Raw genomic sequence first — 19638 nt, forward strand, 5'->3', positions numbered from 1 at the left:
ATACCATATTCCTTACCATACTCAGTGGAACATACACCACCAAGCAATGTGGAAAAATCCCAGACAGCACCATCACATACATGGAAGTAATTTACCTGTAAGCTACTGTCTGTGGACAAACAGCGGCTCCCTTGGCCAGTAAAGCAAGATGAGCGCCACAACTCCAGAGTCATTTGCGGCTGGACTTAACTGTCAGGGGTCGTTTACATTTTACCTTAATCTACCTGGAAGTAATTACCACCGAGTACAATTGAGCTTAGTCCCAGGTAAGTGTACAGAGGATTGCACCCTAATCTGCATATTCTAATATAATAATCACAAATGGCCTCAGCTTGGAAGACACCGTATATGAATTACAGTAGCTCTAAAGCTAAAACCAGGAAAAATAACCTAAGGCTATAATGACCAGAAAATACATTACATTAACTTGAAGCAAATTCAAGGGAACTTGTTTCACAAGTCATATTCACGGATGTAAATTGATAATCGAAAATGCTTTAAGCCAGGGGTCAGCAAACTTGTTCAGCAGGGGGCCGGTCCACTGTCCCTCAGACCTTGTGGGGGGCCAGACTATATATTTTTGGGGGAAATGAACGAATTCCTATACCCCACAAATAACCCAGAGGTGCATTTTAAATAAAAGGACATATTCTTCTCATGTAAAAACACGCTGATTCCCGTCCGCGGGCCAGATTTAGAAGGCAATTGGGCTGGATCCAGCCCCCGGACCTTAGTTTCCCTACCCATGCTTTAAGCAATGACAATGATGTAGTAGTAAGCAGCAGCAGCGAAAGGGCACTCCTAACACATTCCTCTTTGCCCAATCATTTTATCTACCTACGACTTAATGCGCAAGTTGCGCAAGTGAGCAACTTGTGCTCAGGCACTGTCCCACTCTGCCCCAGATGGAAGAGTGGGGGCGGGGCAGGGAAATAAATGGAAGGGGAAATGAATGTTGTGCCTGTGTGTTTATTGGGGTGGGGTTTTTTTGGGGGGGGTTAATAAAAATGATTTTGGAAAAAAAACCTAAAGGGAAAGAATGTGGGTATGCGTGTGCGTGGACGTCTGTATGAGTGAGGGTGAAGAGAGGATGGATCAATAAAGGGGAGAAAGAAAGGTGGGCCCACCCAGTTTCTGCCTTGGCCGCGCCCACCGCCACGTGCTGCCCTCCCCCTGCTCTGTTTGGCCTGGAGAGAAGTTTTTGTCCATCCCTGGCGTAACACATCACGGCCCGCATAATATGGGTGAACAAGCGTGATGATCGGGACCAGGGAGACGTCCGTTTGCTGTTCCTGGGATAAAAATCTCACACGTGCATTCTTTCAGCCGAGCCCAGTCTGCCTGGTCGTGTGCATGCGTGCTCCTGATGCTGCTGCGCGTCTGAATTCTGGGAGGCAAGGGGAGATGCGGGCAGGATGTAACGGAGACGCGGAAAAGCTTTGCAGCGTAAAGGCGCGCCCTGAGCACCCCAGGGGAGTGTCGAAAGCATCGTGCAAACATGCCCAATCACTTCGGTTTGTTTTCTTGCTTGCTTGCCAGGCTCTCGTCACCCTGCCCCTATTTTATATTTTATATTATTTTGGAAGCTGATGTTCCGATGTATGCCTTTCTTCTATGGGATATTTGTCGCTGCTGCTTTCTAAAAAGCGCCATCGAGAGTTTAAGCACTAGGTAGAAATAAGCCGCGGACTTTGTCCGCAGTTTTTAGCAGGACCGTTTATACATAATGCCCGAATCAGGAAATGAACAGGTAAGGAAGATTTCTTGCAGAGCATCCTCATGGATGACCACGTGGCCTAATGGATAAGGCGTCTGACTTCGGATCAGAAGATTGAGGGTTCGAGTCCCTTCGTGGTTGGCGTTTGTTATCTGTGAAGAAAGTTGCTGATATTTTTTCTTTCTTTCTCAGCGGGGAGTATATAAGGAAAGTGCAGACGTGTCTGGGTGTTTGTGCGTGTATTACATACAGAGAATATCAAGAGAAGCCCGGTGATTTCTGTAGTTCTTAAACTGCTTTAATATAAATAAGTCATGCTTTTTAACCTCTAAAGCCTTATAAGGACTGAGGCTATGCTTGCAAACCTTATTTTTAAGAGTTTGCTTTTGGTTAGACTTCTGTGCCTGTTTTGGTTTTTGGGATTTCTTTATGTTGGGTTTGTCAAGGTGTCATATCATCCTCATCCTCAAATGTTTTTGCAACGAGAGACGTGCAGTATTCATATTTTAATAAATGATAGAATGACTGAATATATAAAGGAAATAATTGGACAAGCCTTCTGGAAAGCAGGATGTTGCCAATTAGGTGCTTTGATCATCATTTCATAGCTGGGCTTTTAGGGTGGACCTTGTGAGAGGTAAGCTACAGTTCCATTATACTTTGTGTGTAAGGAATGTGCTTTAAAATGTATGATGCATATACCTCCTCTCAGATCTCTTATATGCCACCTTGAACTTTCTGGAAGAAAAGATGGGATAAATGCATAACATTTCCTTTAATTATTATGTAACAGCTAACCACATGGTCACATTTCACTCCTCCATTTCAGAATAATGTATGCTATAAACAATACTGAGAAAATCAGCCGAGCATAGAAAAACAGGCTCTCAGTAATAGCCATGATCCTGTTCCATTCTGCATTGGTAGCCATTTGGCTCTTCTCGGGAAATAGCTGTTCCCTCATCTGTTTCACCTCTGAATAGATACTTCTGAGAAAGATGTAAGCCTCTGCTTCTGCATCTTCTTTGCCTGCCAGGGCATGATCACAGGGCTCTTTCTGCTCATCTGAAATATAAAGAAGCACACGTAGCAAATCCTTAGCTAAGTTGGAGCTCTATCACTGGAAGTTCTGGGCCAGAGGTGAAGATGATATTATGGCTCAGCTACAGATGGCAAATTATGCCTTCATAAGGCTTTCTATGATATTTGAGGACCAAACACTGCACAGGTGACATCCAGTGTCATATAGAATCAGCTGTGCAATTTTTTACTGTGCACCAAACTTACTAAGTTTTGGTCAGAACCCGGGAGAGATTAGAAAGTGCTTCCAGAGGTATTTTAAAAAGTTATATACTCAAGGGCCACAAGATGAAATAGAGATTACACAATTTTTGGAGAGAAATGGATTAGCAAAGCTGTCAGAAGAAAATAGAACAATTTTAAATGGCAAAATAACACGACAAGAGATTGAACAGGCCATCCTGAGTCTGAAACAGGGCAAATCACCAGGGCCAGATGGACTGACCTCTAACTATTACAAGACATTGAAGGATTATTTGATACAACCTTTGTTGGAGGTCAGTAATGAAATAATGGAGGGGAAGAAGGCGCCTGAATCGTGGAAAGAAGCATTTATCACATTGATTCCAAAGTCAGAAACTGAAAAGACACAACTCAAGAATTACCGTCCCATCTCCCTTTTAAATGTGGATTACAAAATATTTGCAGATGTTTTGGCACGAAGATTTAAGAAAGTTTTAAGTGAGATAATCCATAAAGACCAGGCAGGCTTTCTCCCGGGCAGACATATGTTTACTAACACAAGGAACATCATAGACATATTGGAACTTTTACAAACAAACATAAACACTAAAGCAGTTTTAATTTTTATAGACGCGGAGAAAGCCTTTGACAACATTTCTTGGAAATTTATGAAGGGGAATTTAAAAGAAATGGGAGTGGGACGGGGGTTTGAGAACGGGATTGAGGCAATATATTCAGAACAAAAGGCTAAACTGATAGTTAACAATGTGGTTACAGAAGAGTTTAAAATTGAAAAAGGTACACGACAAGGCTGCCCGATTTCCCCATTACTGTTTATTTCGGTTCTGGAAGTGCTCCTGAATATGATTAGGGGGGACCGGTTGGTGGAAGGGATTCAGGTCGGAGCGAAACAATATAAACTTAAAGCTTTTGCAGATGACCTAGTTCTGACATTACAGGAGCCGGAGTCTAGTTTGAAAAGAGTACTACAACTGATTCAAAACTTTGGTCGAGTGGCAGGATTTAAGTTAAATAAGCAAAAAACTAAAGTTTTGGGGAAAAACGTGACAGATATTGAGTTGGAACAGCTTCAGAAAGAGACAGAACTAAATGTGGTTAAAAAAGTTAAATACCTAGGGGTAAACATAACAGCAAAAAATCTGAGTTTATTTAAAGATAATTATGAAAAATGTTGGTCAGAGATTAAGAGAGACTTGGATAGTTGGTCAAGACTAAAACTTTCTTTGTTAGGCCGAATAGCTGCCATCAAGATGAATGTATTGCCAAAAATGTTATTTTTGTTTCAGACACTGCAGATTGTAGACAAGACAGAGTGCTTCCGGAAGTGGCAGAAAGATATTTCTAAATTTGTCTGGCAGGGCAAAAAGCCCAGAATCAAATTTAAAATATTAACAGATGCGAAAGAAAGAGGGGGCTTTGCCCTGCCAGATTTAAAGTTGTATTATGAAGCTGCAGCTTTCTGCTGGTTAAAAGATTGGTTACTTCTTGAAGATACGGATGTCTTGGATTTGGAAGGTTTTAATAATGCGTTTGGATGGCATGCATATTTATGGTATGATAAAGCTAAGATAAATAAGGCCTTCAAGAACCATATTGTCAGAAAATCAGTCTTTAATGTCTGGACAAAATATAAAGACTTACTGGAGAATAAAACTCCGAGGTGGCTGTCACCCCTGGAGGCTAAGGCTCGGAAAAGAGCCAATATGGAGGCCAACTGGCCAAAATATTGGGAGATAATAGAAAAGGATGGTGACAACTGGAAATTGCAGAGTTTAGAAAAGATGAGAGACAAAGTGCGAGACTGGTTACACTATGCTCAGATTAAAGAAGTGTTTAAAAATGACAAAAAGCTAGGATTCCAAGTGGAAAAGTCAAAGTTAGAAACTGAACTGTTAGAACCTAAGACTAAGGTACTTTCAAGAATGTATAACTTGCTGCTGAAATGGAACACACATGACGAAATGGTAAAATCAACAATGATAAAATGGGCGCAGGATATTGGGTATAATATTATGTTTGAAGATTGGGAAAGGTTGTGGACCTCTGGGCTGAACTTCACTGCATGTAATGCGTTGAAGGAAAATGTGATGAAAATGATGTATAGATGGTACATGACCCCTGTTAAACTGGCTAAAATATACCATTCGTCTGATAGCAAATGTTGGAAATGTAAGGAAAATGAAGGAACATTTTTTCACCTCTGGTGGACCTGCCCTAGAGTGAAGGCCTTTTGGGAGAAGATATATAATGAATTAAAAAAGGTGTTTAAATACACCTTCACTAAGAAATCAGAGGCCTTTCTCCTGGGTATTGTCGGCCAGAGTGTGTTAAAAGAGGACAGAACATTCTTTTTGTACGCAACAACAGCAGCAAGAATATTAATTGCCAAGAATTGGAAAACTCAGGAGCTACCCACTGTGGAAGAATGGCAGATGCAACTGATGGACTATATGCAATTAGCCGAGATGACCGGCAGAATTCGAGACCAGGGAGAAGAAAGGATGGAAGAAGACTGGAGGAAATTTAAGATTTATTTACAAAAATATTGTAATTTGGCTGAGTGCTGAATTGGATGCCAGTGCAGACAATTGTCTACCATTAAATTAGATTTAAGGTTGAATTATATGTCAAACCAAATTAAGATTATTAATTAAGATGAATTAAATGATAATTTGTTTGAAACTAATTTAATAATGATGTAAGTGTATGCGGGAGGTGCGGGGGAGTCCCATGTAACAATTGAGAGATGTTAAATGGACAATGATAAGTGCTTATCTAATATATGCTTTATTTGAAAACTTTAATAAATATATTATAAAAAAAAAAAAAAAAAACAAACTTACTAAGTTTTGGGAGAAAGTGCTGGACTGTATATAGTGTCTTGTTTATAAACGGAAAAAAATTAAGATTTTCAAAGGTGAGTATGCTCTTAAACTATATACCTGTTGTATCAAAATTGACAACCGGACAGCAAAAATGGATTCTACAGTAAAAGCATGTGTTTCAAAGACATATTGCCCATATTACATCTCTAACAAAGAGCTACATTAGATAGTCCTTTCTTATACAAATGTAAGAGAGCTCAGTAGATTCCAAATAGTATTTTCTGTTGTATAAGTCTTGGTTTAAGTTCCACTGATACCTCTAATACTGAAGCCATGACATTTTCCTGCTGTCTAGGTAATAGTGAACATTCCAATTCTTTATTCCAATCGTTTCTTAAACTTCATATCAGACATATGTTGTTGTTGTTGTTGTTGTTGTTGTTGTTGTTGTTGTTGTTAATAAACTGTGGAATATTTTCTGCTCTGGGGACCTCTGGCTCTTCCCCACTACTCAAACCTGGTTTGTGTATCACTTGTAATAATGAGGGTTGCCCTGGCCTTCTATCAGTCATTTTTAGAAGTTCTAAAATGAGTTTTTCAAAGGTTTGTTGCACACTATAAACTCCTTCTCTCTCTGAGCCCATTGAGCTTGGGCTGGGCTGGGACAAAGAGCACACTGCATTGAACCTGCATAGAATATAATTCTAATGGGTTCCCTGTCCCTTGCAAAGTACCCCCAGGAGAGGGCAGTTTGTATCAGAAAGGGCCCCAAAGCTCCCCATATTAATTGTAGTCTTTTAAATGTGTCTGTGGGGGTTATTGTTTTGTTTTAATTATTTACTTGTATTTTTATCCTGTATTTTATTCTGTGAACTGCCCTGTGATCTTGCGATGAAGGGCAGTATATAAATTTAATAAATAATAATAATTTTAAAAGTAATAACATTTTATTTCAGACAGTGGAGCTGGAGGGCAGCACACACTGGTCATTTGTCCAGTGTGTGTTTTGCAATAATCTGTTATAAGGTGCCTTGAGGATCATTCAACCAAATCTTACATAAACCTAGCATCAGCGTCATCAGCATCACCTGTATTACCCTTCACCTGCAGGTCCCAGCACAGGTTACAACAGTTTAAAAATCCAAATTAAAAACAGCCAAAACAGATTACAAGCACAGGGATAGGGCAGGCCCTGAAAACACACATCACAGGTGTCAAAGGCCTGAGTATTTATTTAGAGGTGTACCTAAATAAATAAATCACAGATTTATAAATGCTAGGCTGACACCCAAGCCTGAGCTCGGGTAGCTTTAGACAAATAGCACATCCTGTCAGGAAATACTCCAGGTACTTTCACATGCAAACGATACTGGGGTATAGTGGGCTCACATTCAAAATCCATAGTAAACAATTTTCCATAATGTGTCTTCCCTTTGCCCTCCTCCTTTTGCATTTACTTTTTGAAAAATGAATTATGGGCTGTCTGTCGCAGGGGTCTTCAGTCTTCACAGTGGTCTTTGTAAACCTTTGAGACCTAACACAGGAGCCCCTTCTGCATATTTTGGCATATATGATTTGCACCTTCCCTCCCTCTCTCTGTGCTGGCTGCTGTTCACTATTATTCTCTTTCAACTTGTACAATTTTAAATGTGTGTGTGTGTAAAATGTTGTCAGCCTTTTGTGCTCACAAATGCAAAGGAAACAGACCATTCACAGGTTGATCTGATCTTGGATGCCATGAAACACTGACTTGCTGTGCAGCAATTTATGGGTTTGAGGCTGTTCAATCAAAGTATTAATTTCTTATGAATACTGACCAGGATAAGGAACGTATTTTTCAGATGTTTTCTTCTTTCTCCTGGAGGAAATGAGTCTCTCGCATTTGAAGAACCAACGGGGAGGTTTCATCTCCTTCAGAGACCTTGTCACATAATTCTCAAGGAGGCTGACAACCATCAGCAGGAAAACTCCCATGAAAAATTTTGCTGCAAAATGAAAGGATGTTAGATGGATTTTTCCTAGCGTTATCAAAAAGATACTTTTCCATTATAAGCTGCATGTAGAAGGACTCTTGACTTTTCCCAACAGTGTTAGGAGCATTTCGCTTTTTCTATTTGTACCTCCTAAGTTCTGTTCTTGCCAACAAAGGTCCGTATAGTAAAAGCTATGGTTTTCTCAGTAGTGATGTATGGAAGTGAAAGCTGGACCATAAAGAAGGCTGATCGCCGAAGAATTGATGCTTTTGAATTATGGTGCTGGAGGAGACTCGTGAGAGTCCCACGGACTGCAAGAAGATCAAACCTATCCATTTTTAAGGAAATCAGCCCTGAGTGCTCACTGGAAGGACAGATCGTGAAGCTGAGGCTCCAATACTTTGGCCACCTCATGAGAAGAGAAGACTCCCTGGAAAAGACCCTGATGTTGGGAAAGATGGAGGGCACAAGAAGAAGGGGACAACAGAGGACGAGATGGATGGATAGTGTTCTTGAAGCTACCAGCATGAGTTTGACCAAAGTGTGGGAGGCAGTGGAAGACAGAAGTGCCTGGTGTGCTCTGGTCCATGGGGTCACGAAGAGTCGGACACGACTAAACGACTAAACAACAACAACAAGTTCTGTTCACCTCACACTAGGCATGATGTAGCTGCTGGGGAATAGATGGGGAAATACAGGGCAACCGTGATTGGACAATGGCATCATGTGCGTGCCCTGAAAACAGTGAATAAACACAGCTTGGCTATTCCACACTAAATGCCTAGTATGGAAGTGCCCCAAAATAGATGGTGGCTTAGCACTAGCATTCTATAACCTTGCATTCCCAGCCGAGACATGCCAGTAACTAGATCCACTCCAATAAGACCTTTGTGTCTCAGTCTCAAAGTGATTTCATCTGGTTATTTGAAATTTCTACAAGGCATAAGGGTAGGGGGAACCCCATTAGCAGATTTGGGGCAGGGGTAGGAGAGGGAGGACAAGTGCCATTGTGCTCACGGAAGCTGCTCCATGCACAGAGCGATTTAGCTGGGTACAACCCAAAGAAGCATTAAGAAGCAGGAAGTTGATTTATGTTGGAACCTTCTTATTAGGACGCTTTTAAATCAAGAATACACTTAGGTAGGGCTGCCATACATCCAGAATTTTCTGGATATAGCCAGGATTTGTCTGTTGAAAATGGCGTCAGGGCAGAATTTTTGCAAGCCAGTTAAAGTGTCTGGGATGACCCAAGTGTATGGCAACCCGTTTAAGAAATGTTGATTTTTTGGTGAATTTCTGAAAGAAAAAAAAAGCTTCAAAACCGGATTTTCACTTCTTGAAATATGACAACCCTAACAGGCAAAGAAAAGCCGCTGTTTAATTTACATGATCAGTTCTCTCAGGATGTATATATACTATATATTTAAAGCACATACTTTCCTTCAAAGAATTCTGGGCATTGTAGTTTGCTAAAGGCTGCTGGGAATGGTAACTTGGTGAGGGCTAACTTACATTGCCTAAAATTCTTACAAGGAAAGCATGTGTTTCAATGTGGTTTAAAGGCATGGTGTATACCAGAGGCACCAGCTTGCGAGGGCAATTGGAGAGCCAGTGTTACACACATGGGATGTTTGGAGGAGCCGGGGTAGAGTCAAATATGGCGGTCCAACAGCTTCAATGGCCAATAGCTCCTCCTCTGCCTTCTACTGGTGCCACCACCGATGGGAGGCTGCTTTGACCCTCCTTCCCCTCCAAAGCATCAGCAGGAGGAGAAGGAGCCGGCAACTGGCGCCATGCTGCATTTTGCTCCGCGCTTCGCCTCCACCCTTTTCAGACATGGGTGGGGGGTTTACCTCCACCACAAAAATATTCAGGGGGCCCAAAAGAGCTCGGCTCCCAGGATCTGGTGCCCCTGGTGTGTACACAGCCACAGTACTGATTGCAAAAAAATCAGCCCATGTCTTCTAGCTAGATTTGCCTTGTGCAAAGTTTTGCCAGAAGGATATCCAAGGTTGTAATCCTATACCTATTTATCTGGGAGTAAGCCCACTGAACTTTGTAGTTGCTTCTGAGTAGACAAGCATAGGATTGCGCTGTGAAGGTTCCTCAGGACAAGAGAGTATTCTATAATATAGCTCATATATAATATACTTTGTTTCCTGGCAGCGCGAGTTGATTATACGTCCACTTGAAATTACTATTGCTTACCTATTATAGGGGGGTCATCTGAGGATGCTGGCAGAATACTATTTAGAATCAGCGACAAAAAAGAGACTTCTAGGATCAATGTGATCTTGACGTTGATCTTTTCAGAATCACTGGCAGAAGTGAAGGAAACAGCCATATCCAGGAAGAAGAGAACAGCGGTTGGGATGATCAGATTCAGCACATACAGAATAGGACGCCTCTGCATAAAAATCTGTTGAGAGATTAAAAACACATCAAACTGCTTGAAGACAACAACAAACGCAAGTGGGATTTGATTGCAACATGGAGTCATCCCCTAATTTTCAAAACTTGACAGCTAGGGGTTGTTTATCTCCCCCCCCCCCATTGAACCGAAACAGGTGTTCCAGTGGGTCACTGAGGCTAGGGGCTCTTCCAACTTTCTCCTTCAGACAATCCTTCTGCATTGACTATTCTGTCATGCATTGCAGAAGATGCCGAGTCATGTTTCAGGTTGCGTGCTCAGCCAACTCCCCACTGCCTGCACAAAGAACACCTCTGCATAACAACTCCATCTTCTTATTAAGGAAGCCCAGATTATAAACATCCAAGAAATCCCATGCTTTCTTAGAATAAAGGCCATTCCCTTCTCCAGACTGTGGTCCAGGAATCTGATAGGCATTTTACTCATACCCTCCAACATTACTCAGATGAAAATAGGGTCATTTCTCATTCCCCCCAATTTACCCTCCTCGACACCCCATTTTGTGGTGTCCCCCCGCAGAGCATTTCCTGTCAGAAGGAGGGCAAGTGCCACCACTGCACAAAAGGGACACAGCACACACCCTGCAGATAATATTCTGTAATCCCAATTTTATTTTATTTTATTCTTTGGTAGATTTAGCAAAAGAAAAACAGCAATAAATAAATTTTAGAAAAGGGCATGGACACAAAGCATTAAAAAATAATAATCAAGATTCCTTGTGTTCTGCTCTGCCTATCTTCCCACCCAGGGCAGCCCTGTCCTCTGCCTGCCCCTCACAGCTGATATGTCATATGGGGCTGAAGAAGAAGAAGAGTTTGGATTTGATATGCCGCTTTATCACTACCTGAAGGAGTCTCAAAGCAGCTAACAATCTCCTTTTCCTTCCTCCCCCACAACAAACACTCTGTGAGGTGAGTGGGGCTGAGAGACTTCAGAGAAGTGTGACTGGCCCAAGGTCACCCAGCAGCTGCATGTGGAGGAGCGAGGAAGCAAACCCGGTTCACCAGATTATAAGTCTACCACTCTTAACCACTACACCACACTGAGCCTCGGTGGTAGCAGCCTCTTCTCCTCACCTGCTCTCCAGCAGCTACTATGAGCTGCCCAAAGGAGGAGGCCAGCAGCAGCAGCTATAGAGAGGCAATGGGAGGCTCCCTCACAGCCACCACTGCCACCATAATTGTCACTTGGAACAAGCGCCGGCTCATTCTCCCCTCTCCCCCCAAGCTCGGTGGTGGCAGTGCTGGCAGGGGAATAGAGAAATTCCGGGATCAAATCAGAAGCTGGGATGGCTTTTGTAATTCTGGGACCGCCTTTGGAAAATTGGAGGGTATTATTTTACTTCGCAACCTGTCTCTTTCGTGGTTTCTAAAATGAAATGGGTAATACATAATTGGGGATAGTGAGTCCCCGAGGCGATCAGTATTCTGTTTCTGGGCTCTTATGCCACACGTTGTGACCACCAGTGACTTAACAGTATTTCTTGAAGAAGAATCCTCCGTAGCGACAACAGAATTTCATTGAAACAATGCAATCTGCAGAATGTTTCCTGTTAAACAATGGAAGTCAAAGCACTGATGAGCAACTCATCAGTCTTATATACCTGGTAAGTCACCGTACTATAGTTCATCTCAAGACCAGTCATGGTATCACGGGAAACAATGATGTTGTTGTACTTCCACTCCCCGTTGGTTAAGTATAGGTTGCGATCTTTGGCATCCAATTTAGTGGAAAACGTTTTGTCCGACATTTTCACTTCCTTATCTGGAGCGAGAAAAAAACAAAGAGACAGCAGCTTAAGTTGGGGTTCTGTTTTCCTTGTAGCCTCTACATAACCTCCCCACTCCACCATCCAAACAAAGGAGACCTAAACTCTTAAAATGCTTTGTGCGATATAGTAATAATTCAGCAATGCTAACTCATATTTGCCAACTCTTTCTATTTATCAGGGACAGTTCCTATTTTCTGGTACTATATGTGGTAAATTACATTTCCCTCTTTTTTTGGCAGGAGATGCTGAAGGTGCCTAAAAAACTCCAACTTTCCTCGGTTGCTAACAGCAGTGTGTGTGTGTGTGTGTGTGTGTGTGTGTGTTGTACAGTGGTACCTCGGGTTAAGAACTTAATTCATTCTAGAGGTCTGTTCTTAACCTGAAACTGTTCTTAACCTGAGGCACCACTTTAGCTAATGGGGCCTCCTGCTGCCGCCATGCCGCCACCACACGATTTCTGTTCTCATCCTGAAGCAAAGTTCTTAACCCGAGGTACTATTTCTGTGTTAGCGGTGTCTGTAAACCTGAAGCGTCTGTAACCCGAGGTACCACTGTATAATAGAACTGCAATGAGGACAGGAAAAGCCATGCTGGTTGCTTAGTGCTGTTTCCTCACGTCCTGCTTACAGGCTTCCCTTCAGCATCTGATTGGATGCTGTGGGAAATGGGATTCTGGGCCAGTTAGGCCTTTGGTCAGACCCATCAGGACTCTTCTTGTGCCCTTACGGGCTGAAACGTCCTCCTACCATGGCCACTTCCAGACGTCTGCCATTTTGTGGGTGGGATCAATTTTCATACCAGCAAATTCTGGTTGTGCAATTAAAGCAGATTAGGGGCTACTGTGCAACAAAATCCCTCCCCTCAACCATGGTGTGGTGTCTTACTTTCCCCTCCCCCTTTTCTTTTGCACCTGTCATCAAAACAGGTGGAGTCAAGGGGGAGCAACATTTGTTTGGGAGGCTGTGCTGGTGGTGGGGGGGCGCCCCCCAATATTTTGTTCAAGTTGGCACCAATGTCAAGCAGCAATTGTACTCGAGAGACTAATGTGCTGTTTACGGCTTACCTGAATGCATGGGGGAGAGCACAGTTATGTTGCAAGCCTGCTTATCAAAAGGAAACGTGAAGATGTGCAGACTGCAAGATGATGTCAGGTGAAAAGCCTGGTGCTGCATCATGTCTCCACTGGAAGAAACGCGAAGGAACGGGCTGGTTCTGGACTTCTCTTCATTGGCCCTGAAACATTGCCATTAAGGACCAAGAGATTAAGCAACAGGCTTGGAATCACTTGTTTTAGTTCAGGTAACCCTTTCGCAGCTTTCCCTGCCCCTCGCCATCCCAATGTCCTTTTCTCTCTCTCTGCATTTTTGATTATTTGGTATTGGGTTGGTTGTATGTGATAGTGTTTTTAATACTATTTGCACATGCAAAAGTTCCTGGGCTGCTTTATTTCTAATCAGTGCATGTCCTGTGGCTTCCCGCTGGAATCCTGCAACTTTTTGCGCCCTTAAATGTTCCTTTTTTGTTTCGTCTTGGTTTCGTTGCGCTATAGCAAAAGAGTGTCCCTCCAGACGGCAATAGTGCAATAACATTGGGGGGAAATCACAGAACAACCAATAACGCTGAGAGATGTGTGGACCACCGCTGAGGCACTATTCTTATGTTAATAACACGTTACAGAATACATCTGTAAAAAACACCAGTCTGGAGGAGCCCTCAATCCTAAAGACTGAAATATTTAAAGCATATTACAAGTATGTTGCACAGTAATTTGTAAGATGCTTGTAACATAAACAGTATTAACAAGGAACTGAAAATGTGAAGTTAAGGCAGGCAGTTCTGGAATATATATATATATATGGTGTATTCCCCCCATATCACCCTATCGGCTAGTCTTTGTAGTAACCTCCAGTTAAATACTTCTATAGTAAACTTAGGGCATGTAACTCTTGCCTACAACATAAGAGTCCCAGGGTGGTGTCCTGGCCCCCTGTCGCCCGCCACATCTTCCCCCTGTCAGCAGCACCCCTAACAGTCCTACATTGAGGCTGAAATCTGAAGAGAGGTTCTTTTTGTGTTGAAAATACACTGCGCAAGAGGAACGGGTTAAGTTCCCTCCCTGCCAATCACAGCCTGACTGTCTCTCCCTCTCCCTCCTGCCATTTCCTTATGGATTTGTCCAAGGGCAACAGTTTTAACACTGCTACTACCTCAAGAATTGAAAAGGGAGACGACAAGCTCAAGTCACCCATGAAGGTGGCTCAGTGCAGGGAGCAGTGCTTGTACAGTGGTACCTCGGGTTACACACGCTTCAGGTTACATATGCTTCAGGTTACAGACTCCGCTAACGCAGAAATAGTGCTTCAGGTTAAGAACTTTGCTTCAGGATAAGAACAGAAGTCGTGCTCCGGCGGCGCAGCGGCAACAAGAGGCCCCATTAGCTAAAGTGGTGCTTCAGGTTAAGAACGGTTTCAGGTTAAGAATGGACCTCCGGAACGAATTAAGTATTTAACCCGAGGTACCACTGTGCTGTGCAGAATGACAGCTGAGACTCATTTGCGATGTACTCCCTTTCTCTTCATCAACAAAAGCATAAGCAGGTCAGCAGTGGGTGGGTGGGTGGGAGAAGCACAGAGAGCAAGAGAATACAATGCATGCCGCCACACAAATTAATGCCACAGAGCTACAGATCCGACCCAAACAGCTGGTATTAATTTTAGTGGGATAAGCCACACAGAATCTTACATTCTCCACAGCTCTTAAAAGTATCTGAGCTTTTCAAGATCTGGAAGCAGCTGGCCAGGCAGAATTAAGTACGTTTACACCCCATTGATGATTTCAGCAGGAGAATTAAAACCATCTTACCTCTGTCCAGCTGAAATTAATTGTGTTTACCTTTGTCTAAACCAAACTCATGTGAAGTATCAAGACAGGCAAACACTCCAGGGATCAAAATTGACTGAAGACCACAAATGCCCCAGATAGTTGGGAGAGGGAAGACATCACCATTACTAGTGTGTTGCTATAGTTTTCCTGTGGGGGTTGTTTTGCTTTTATGGTATAATGCAGTGGTTTACAACCAATGTGCTGTGGCACCCTGGGGTGCCTTGAATGATGGTCAGGGGTGCCGCAGGGCAACACTGGCCTCTGCCCCTCTTTCCTTCCCTCCCTCCTCTGATGCCCTCTTGTGCCTCTGCCTCCCAAAGGCTTACATGGCTGTTTGTTGTAGCAGCCCTGGCTACAAGGTCCCCAGGTGAATGGTGCCTCTGAGAGGCACCTCTCTTTGGGGTGGGGTGGGGGGCAGCTCAGAGACCAGCTGCCTGGAGGACTCCCAAGGAGAGGGGAGAAGAGGCTGAAGGAACACTCCACAAGGAAGGGTGTTCGAAAAAGGGTGAGGGGCTGCCAGCTCTGCAGGCAAAGTGTGACGTAACAGGGCTCCTGAGCCCCACAGGGGTGCCACAGAAAGAACGTAGTTGGTTAAGGGAGCCGTGGACTCAAAAAGGTTGAAAATCTCTGATATAATGTATTTATTTTAATGTTTTCAGATGTGTTGCAAGTCACTTGGAGACCTTTGGGTAACTAGTAACTAACAAGTCTAATTAACTTATCACCATTGCTACCACCAATATAGCCATTTGTTTACTCTCTAGCATGAATTTTAAATTTTCTAACTTCATCTAACTATTTGTGGGTGTTTCCCAAAGCTTAAACCATCATTTCATCTGCAAACAACACTTGTTTAGTATTCAGAAGGTTGGAGCTGCTAAAGCTTTTTTGGGAGGGAAGGGGAGAAATCAACATAAGCATTGCTTTAAATAAGTTGCCAATGGAATAAGTGATCCTTACTGTTCTTCTATAGAGATTTCAGGGATCCAGAATTTATCCGCTGGGAGAGTGAGATGGGTAATGCCACAGAAGTCAGAGGAATTCCATGACACAAAGTCATTTCTCCATTTCTACATTACAGAGTTGAGTGAGCAAAAAGATTAGTGTACAACATCTCAGTTTGCTTATTTAGGAGAATTGATAAAATCTCTGAGCAGTGGACATAAAGCAATGACTATTAATAACAGCCAGAGAAGATCAGCATTAAAAAAACCCAACAATCAAGTAAAAGATATGTGCAAATAGGCTTGTAGAAATAAAAATGTTTTAGTAGGCATCTAAATCAGTGTAAAGGGACGCGGGTGGCGCTGTGGGTTAAACCACAGAGCCTAGGACTTGCCGATCAGAAGGTCGTCGGTTCGAATCCCCGCGATGGGGTGAGCTCCCATTGCTCGGTCCCTGCTCCTGCAAACCTTGCAGTTCGAAAGCACATCAAAATGTAAGTAGATAAATAGGTACCGCTCTGGCAGGAAGGTAAACGGCGTTTCCGTGCGCTGCTCTGGTTCGCCAGAAGTGGCTTAGTCATGCTGGCCACATGACTCAGAAGCTGTACGCCAGCTCCCTCGGCCAATAAAGCGAGGTGAGCGCCGCAACCCCAGAGTCGGTCATGACTGGACCTAATGGTCAAGGGTCCCTTTACCTTTACCTTTAAATCAGTATAATGAAGGTGCTTGCTGTCACATTGAAATACTGACTTCTCACAAATGTGGAACAAACATGGTATAGCATTTGTTACTGTGCAAGCTCTGCAGATCAAAGTGGTCAAATAGGTATGTAGGTGCTCTGTCAAGTAAATGGTTTCCAAATTCTTAATGGCTTTATATACTTAATAGTAAAATATTGAATTTGGCCCACTCAGCAATCCGGCGGCTACTGCAGATCTTGAAGCAGAAATATAATGTGGTCCAGGATTTCACTCCTGTTAGCAATCGTGCTGCACCGTTCTGCACTAACTGCAGTTTCCAGACCAACCATAAGGGAAGCCCCACAAAGAGTGCATTGCAGTCATTCAGTTGTGAAGTTATGGGTCTGCTATGGGTCAAGCTATCTCAGTCCAGGAATGGCCATAGCTGCTGTACCAGCTGAAGTTGGCAAAAGGTTATCCTAGACACAATATTCATCTGGGCCTTCAGCAACAAAATTGGATCCAGGAGCACCCTAAGATTGCTCCTCCAAAAGGAGTGAGACCCTTTCCAGGTCAGGCAACTGGTCCATTTCTTGGAAATGGGAAGCACTCAGCCCCATTCCTTTTCCTTACCAAGATTCAAGCTCAGCTGGACAAACCAAGGGCTAGTATAATATGATAAAAAAGAGAGCCTTACCACAAACAGCCAGAAGTAAGTTGTAATCACTTGCAACTTCTCTACCTGTAAAGAAACAAAAACAGAAGGGGCACAACCCATCCACAGTGATGCACCTTCCGAAATTGACGGGCTTAACTCTTTAACTTGAAATCAGTGGAACATAAAAATGCTTCACTTTGTCTGGATCACCCCCAAATGATAAAATTCCCTCCTCCTCGCTTGTTTGAAGTGTGAAGCTCGCCGGAGATTTTGGCGTCTTACCACTGTCAGGATAGAGACGAGAGTAAAATCCAACTTGACAGTCAAAGGTTTTCTCCAGTCCTTCTTGGGTCTGGTATACAGGAGGAGCTTGTTGTCGTTAGAAATATTCAGATATTCAACCACACTGTGATGTGAACAGTTCCATGTGAAGGCAATTCCTACTGCAAATGGAATGAAAAGTTTTCTTATTCCTAACCACCTCTCAAACCAGGAACAGCCTTTCTCACTAACTGCCTATTACGGATGGCAACATATGAGAGCAAAATCACTGTTCCTAATTCAGACACTAACCCATCCCTTAGACCGTCATCATAGGAAAAAGAGTCTTACCTGGGAACAGAGCAAAAAGGGCACAACAGACAAACGATTTCCACATTCTTCTGCACCTGAGAGATGGCAACAGACTGCGGAGGCTGTGCAAGGAGCCGAATGAGGAGGCATCAATGAATTTTAAACCTTGCAGGGATGAAGTGCACACTATAAACTTTGGTCAAAGTCTCGCACGAAAGCCCTCTTGGGAGCGAGCTTCTTTGAAATTATTAATACTTTATTTCCTGTAAACAGGAAGAGCACTTTTCTCACACCAAGGTAGCCACTCTGGGCGGCTCCCAACAGAATATTGAAAACACGATGAAACATCAAACGTTAAAAACTTCCCTAAAGTTTTTATGAGGGCCATTGCTTAGGGAACCAAAAGTGTGCCACCCATGCCCGAGAGGAAGGCACCAGTCCAATGAGGACTGAGTGTGTTCAGTGAGCAGAGAACGCTGGATGTAATACAGTGGTACCTCGGGTTAAGAACTTAATTTGTTCTGGAGGTCTGTTCTTAACCTGAAACTGTTCTTAACCTGAGGTACGACTTTAGCTAATGGGGCCTCCTGCGGCCTCCGTGCCACCGTTGTGTGATTTCTGTTCTCATCCTGAAAGCAAAGTTCTTAACCCAAGGTACTATTTCTGGGTTAGCCGAGTCTGTAACCTGAAGCGTCTGTAACCTGAAGCATCTGTAACCCGAGGTACCACTGTACTGGGGGAACAGAGTATTTCCAGTTCTGAAGAGCAGCATTTCACAGGGCAATGTAGGCTGTTGGTCCCACTTGTTTTCCATTATTGAGGCGGTCCCCAACATCCTATTTTTTGAGCATTCACCCTGATCTATTTTCTGGGTGGTTAGACCATGTTGGCTGTTTAATGAGCGTTCATTCTGATCTGTTGGCATGGAGGTTAGATGATGTTGCGTCAAAGCGAGCTCTATCCCATACTTTCCAGCACGTTCCCCTGTTCCCTATCCTTATTGCAAAAAGTCTGGCCTTTTGGAGAGGGGGGTCTGTTGTACAAGACCATCTAATCCAATCTAAGCGACTCCATTGAGAGGTAATGGAGTGCACATTCGTGGGTGAAGTAAAACCACTTGAGAATCACAGTGCCTGCTGTGGCCGCAGAGACCGGTAACTCATAACTGCTGCCTCCTGTGCTGTTTTTACTGCATTAGCAGCACCAAAGTGGCCTCCCTGGGCGCAAACCTGGGCAGTGTGTATGGGAGTCCTGGGCTGCCCAGATGACACGACCCCACTCTCAGCCTCACTGATGTGGTCCAAAGGAAAGCAGATCAATATGTTTGGCACCAGCTTGGCTGCAGGAGTTGCTGGAAGGAGGTTTACAATGCGCCATCCAACCGCCTTAGGGACTCCACTCCAGATTTGTGTAGGGTTTACTCTTTAGCCTTCTCTTCTCCCCAAGTCCCTCAAGACAGTGGGTTCAGATTTTCCCTCAAGGTTTACTTTCGAAGCCTTTCTCTTGAATGAGCAAAGCAGTGGAGGTTTGGGATCAGAGTTTTCCTACTCCTAGATGGGCTGCCTTCCCAGGTTGATGAGCCTCATCCGCCCCTCACTTCCCCCTACAGCACATGCAGAAACCGCCTTCTTGACCAATGGAACTACTCTTGGTCTTGTCTGCTCAACTCACCAGAGTATATTTTCACATGCAGGGCAAGTCCCTAACTCACCAATGGGTTTGAGACCCATTGGCTACCCTCACATGGTTTAGCCAACCAGTTGAAGCCATTTCTGGGGTGTCACATGCTGACAGCTTCTAGGAGCCACAGGTGAGAGCTGAGTTCAGGGTGGTGACCAAAGGTGGCCAAACTACCCCAGAAGGCACACAACATGTCCCCCAGCAGAGGTATCACCCCTC

At 43.6% G+C, this 19638-nt stretch overlaps 1 protein-coding gene across 1 annotated transcript; it reads right to left on the reverse strand.

Moving 5' to 3' along the window:
* Positions 1 to 2442: 2442 nt before the first annotated feature.
* On the reverse strand, positions 2443 to 17842 carry LOC310755421 (5-hydroxytryptamine receptor 3A-like). Its single transcript, XM_083598277.1, has 9 exons — positions 17779 to 17842; positions 17449 to 17609; positions 17206 to 17250; positions 15845 to 15954; positions 13065 to 13234; positions 11834 to 11994; positions 10008 to 10218; positions 7644 to 7811; positions 2443 to 2782 (listed from the first exon to the last, which is right to left on the reverse strand). The coding sequence occupies exons 1-9, from the start codon at positions 17822 to 17824 to the stop codon at positions 2523 to 2525; spliced, it is 1332 nt and encodes a 443-aa protein (XP_083454403.1). The 5' UTR covers positions 17825 to 17842; the 3' UTR covers positions 2443 to 2522.
* Between the last annotated feature and the right edge of the window lie 1796 nt (positions 17843 to 19638).

Source organism: Podarcis filfolensis, assembly GCF_964270895.1.
Source record: "Podarcis filfolensis genome assembly, chromosome: 2".
Taxonomy (NCBI): Eukaryota; Metazoa; Chordata; class Lepidosauria; order Squamata; family Lacertidae; genus Podarcis; species Podarcis filfolensis.

Coding starts and splice junctions, on each gene's coding strand:
- LOC310755421 (XM_083598277.1), bottom strand. CDS start 17,824: ATGTGGAAATCGTTTGTCTGTTGTGCCCTTTTTGCTCTGTTCCCAG. Junction 17,610..17,778: donor CCTTTTTGCTCTGTTCCCAG/GTAAGACTCTTT, acceptor TTCCATTTGCAG/TAGGAATTGCCTTCACATGG. Junction 17,251..17,448: donor TCGTCTCTATCCTGACAGTG/GTAAGACGCCAA, acceptor GTTTCTTTACAG/GTAGAGAAGTTGCAAGTGAT.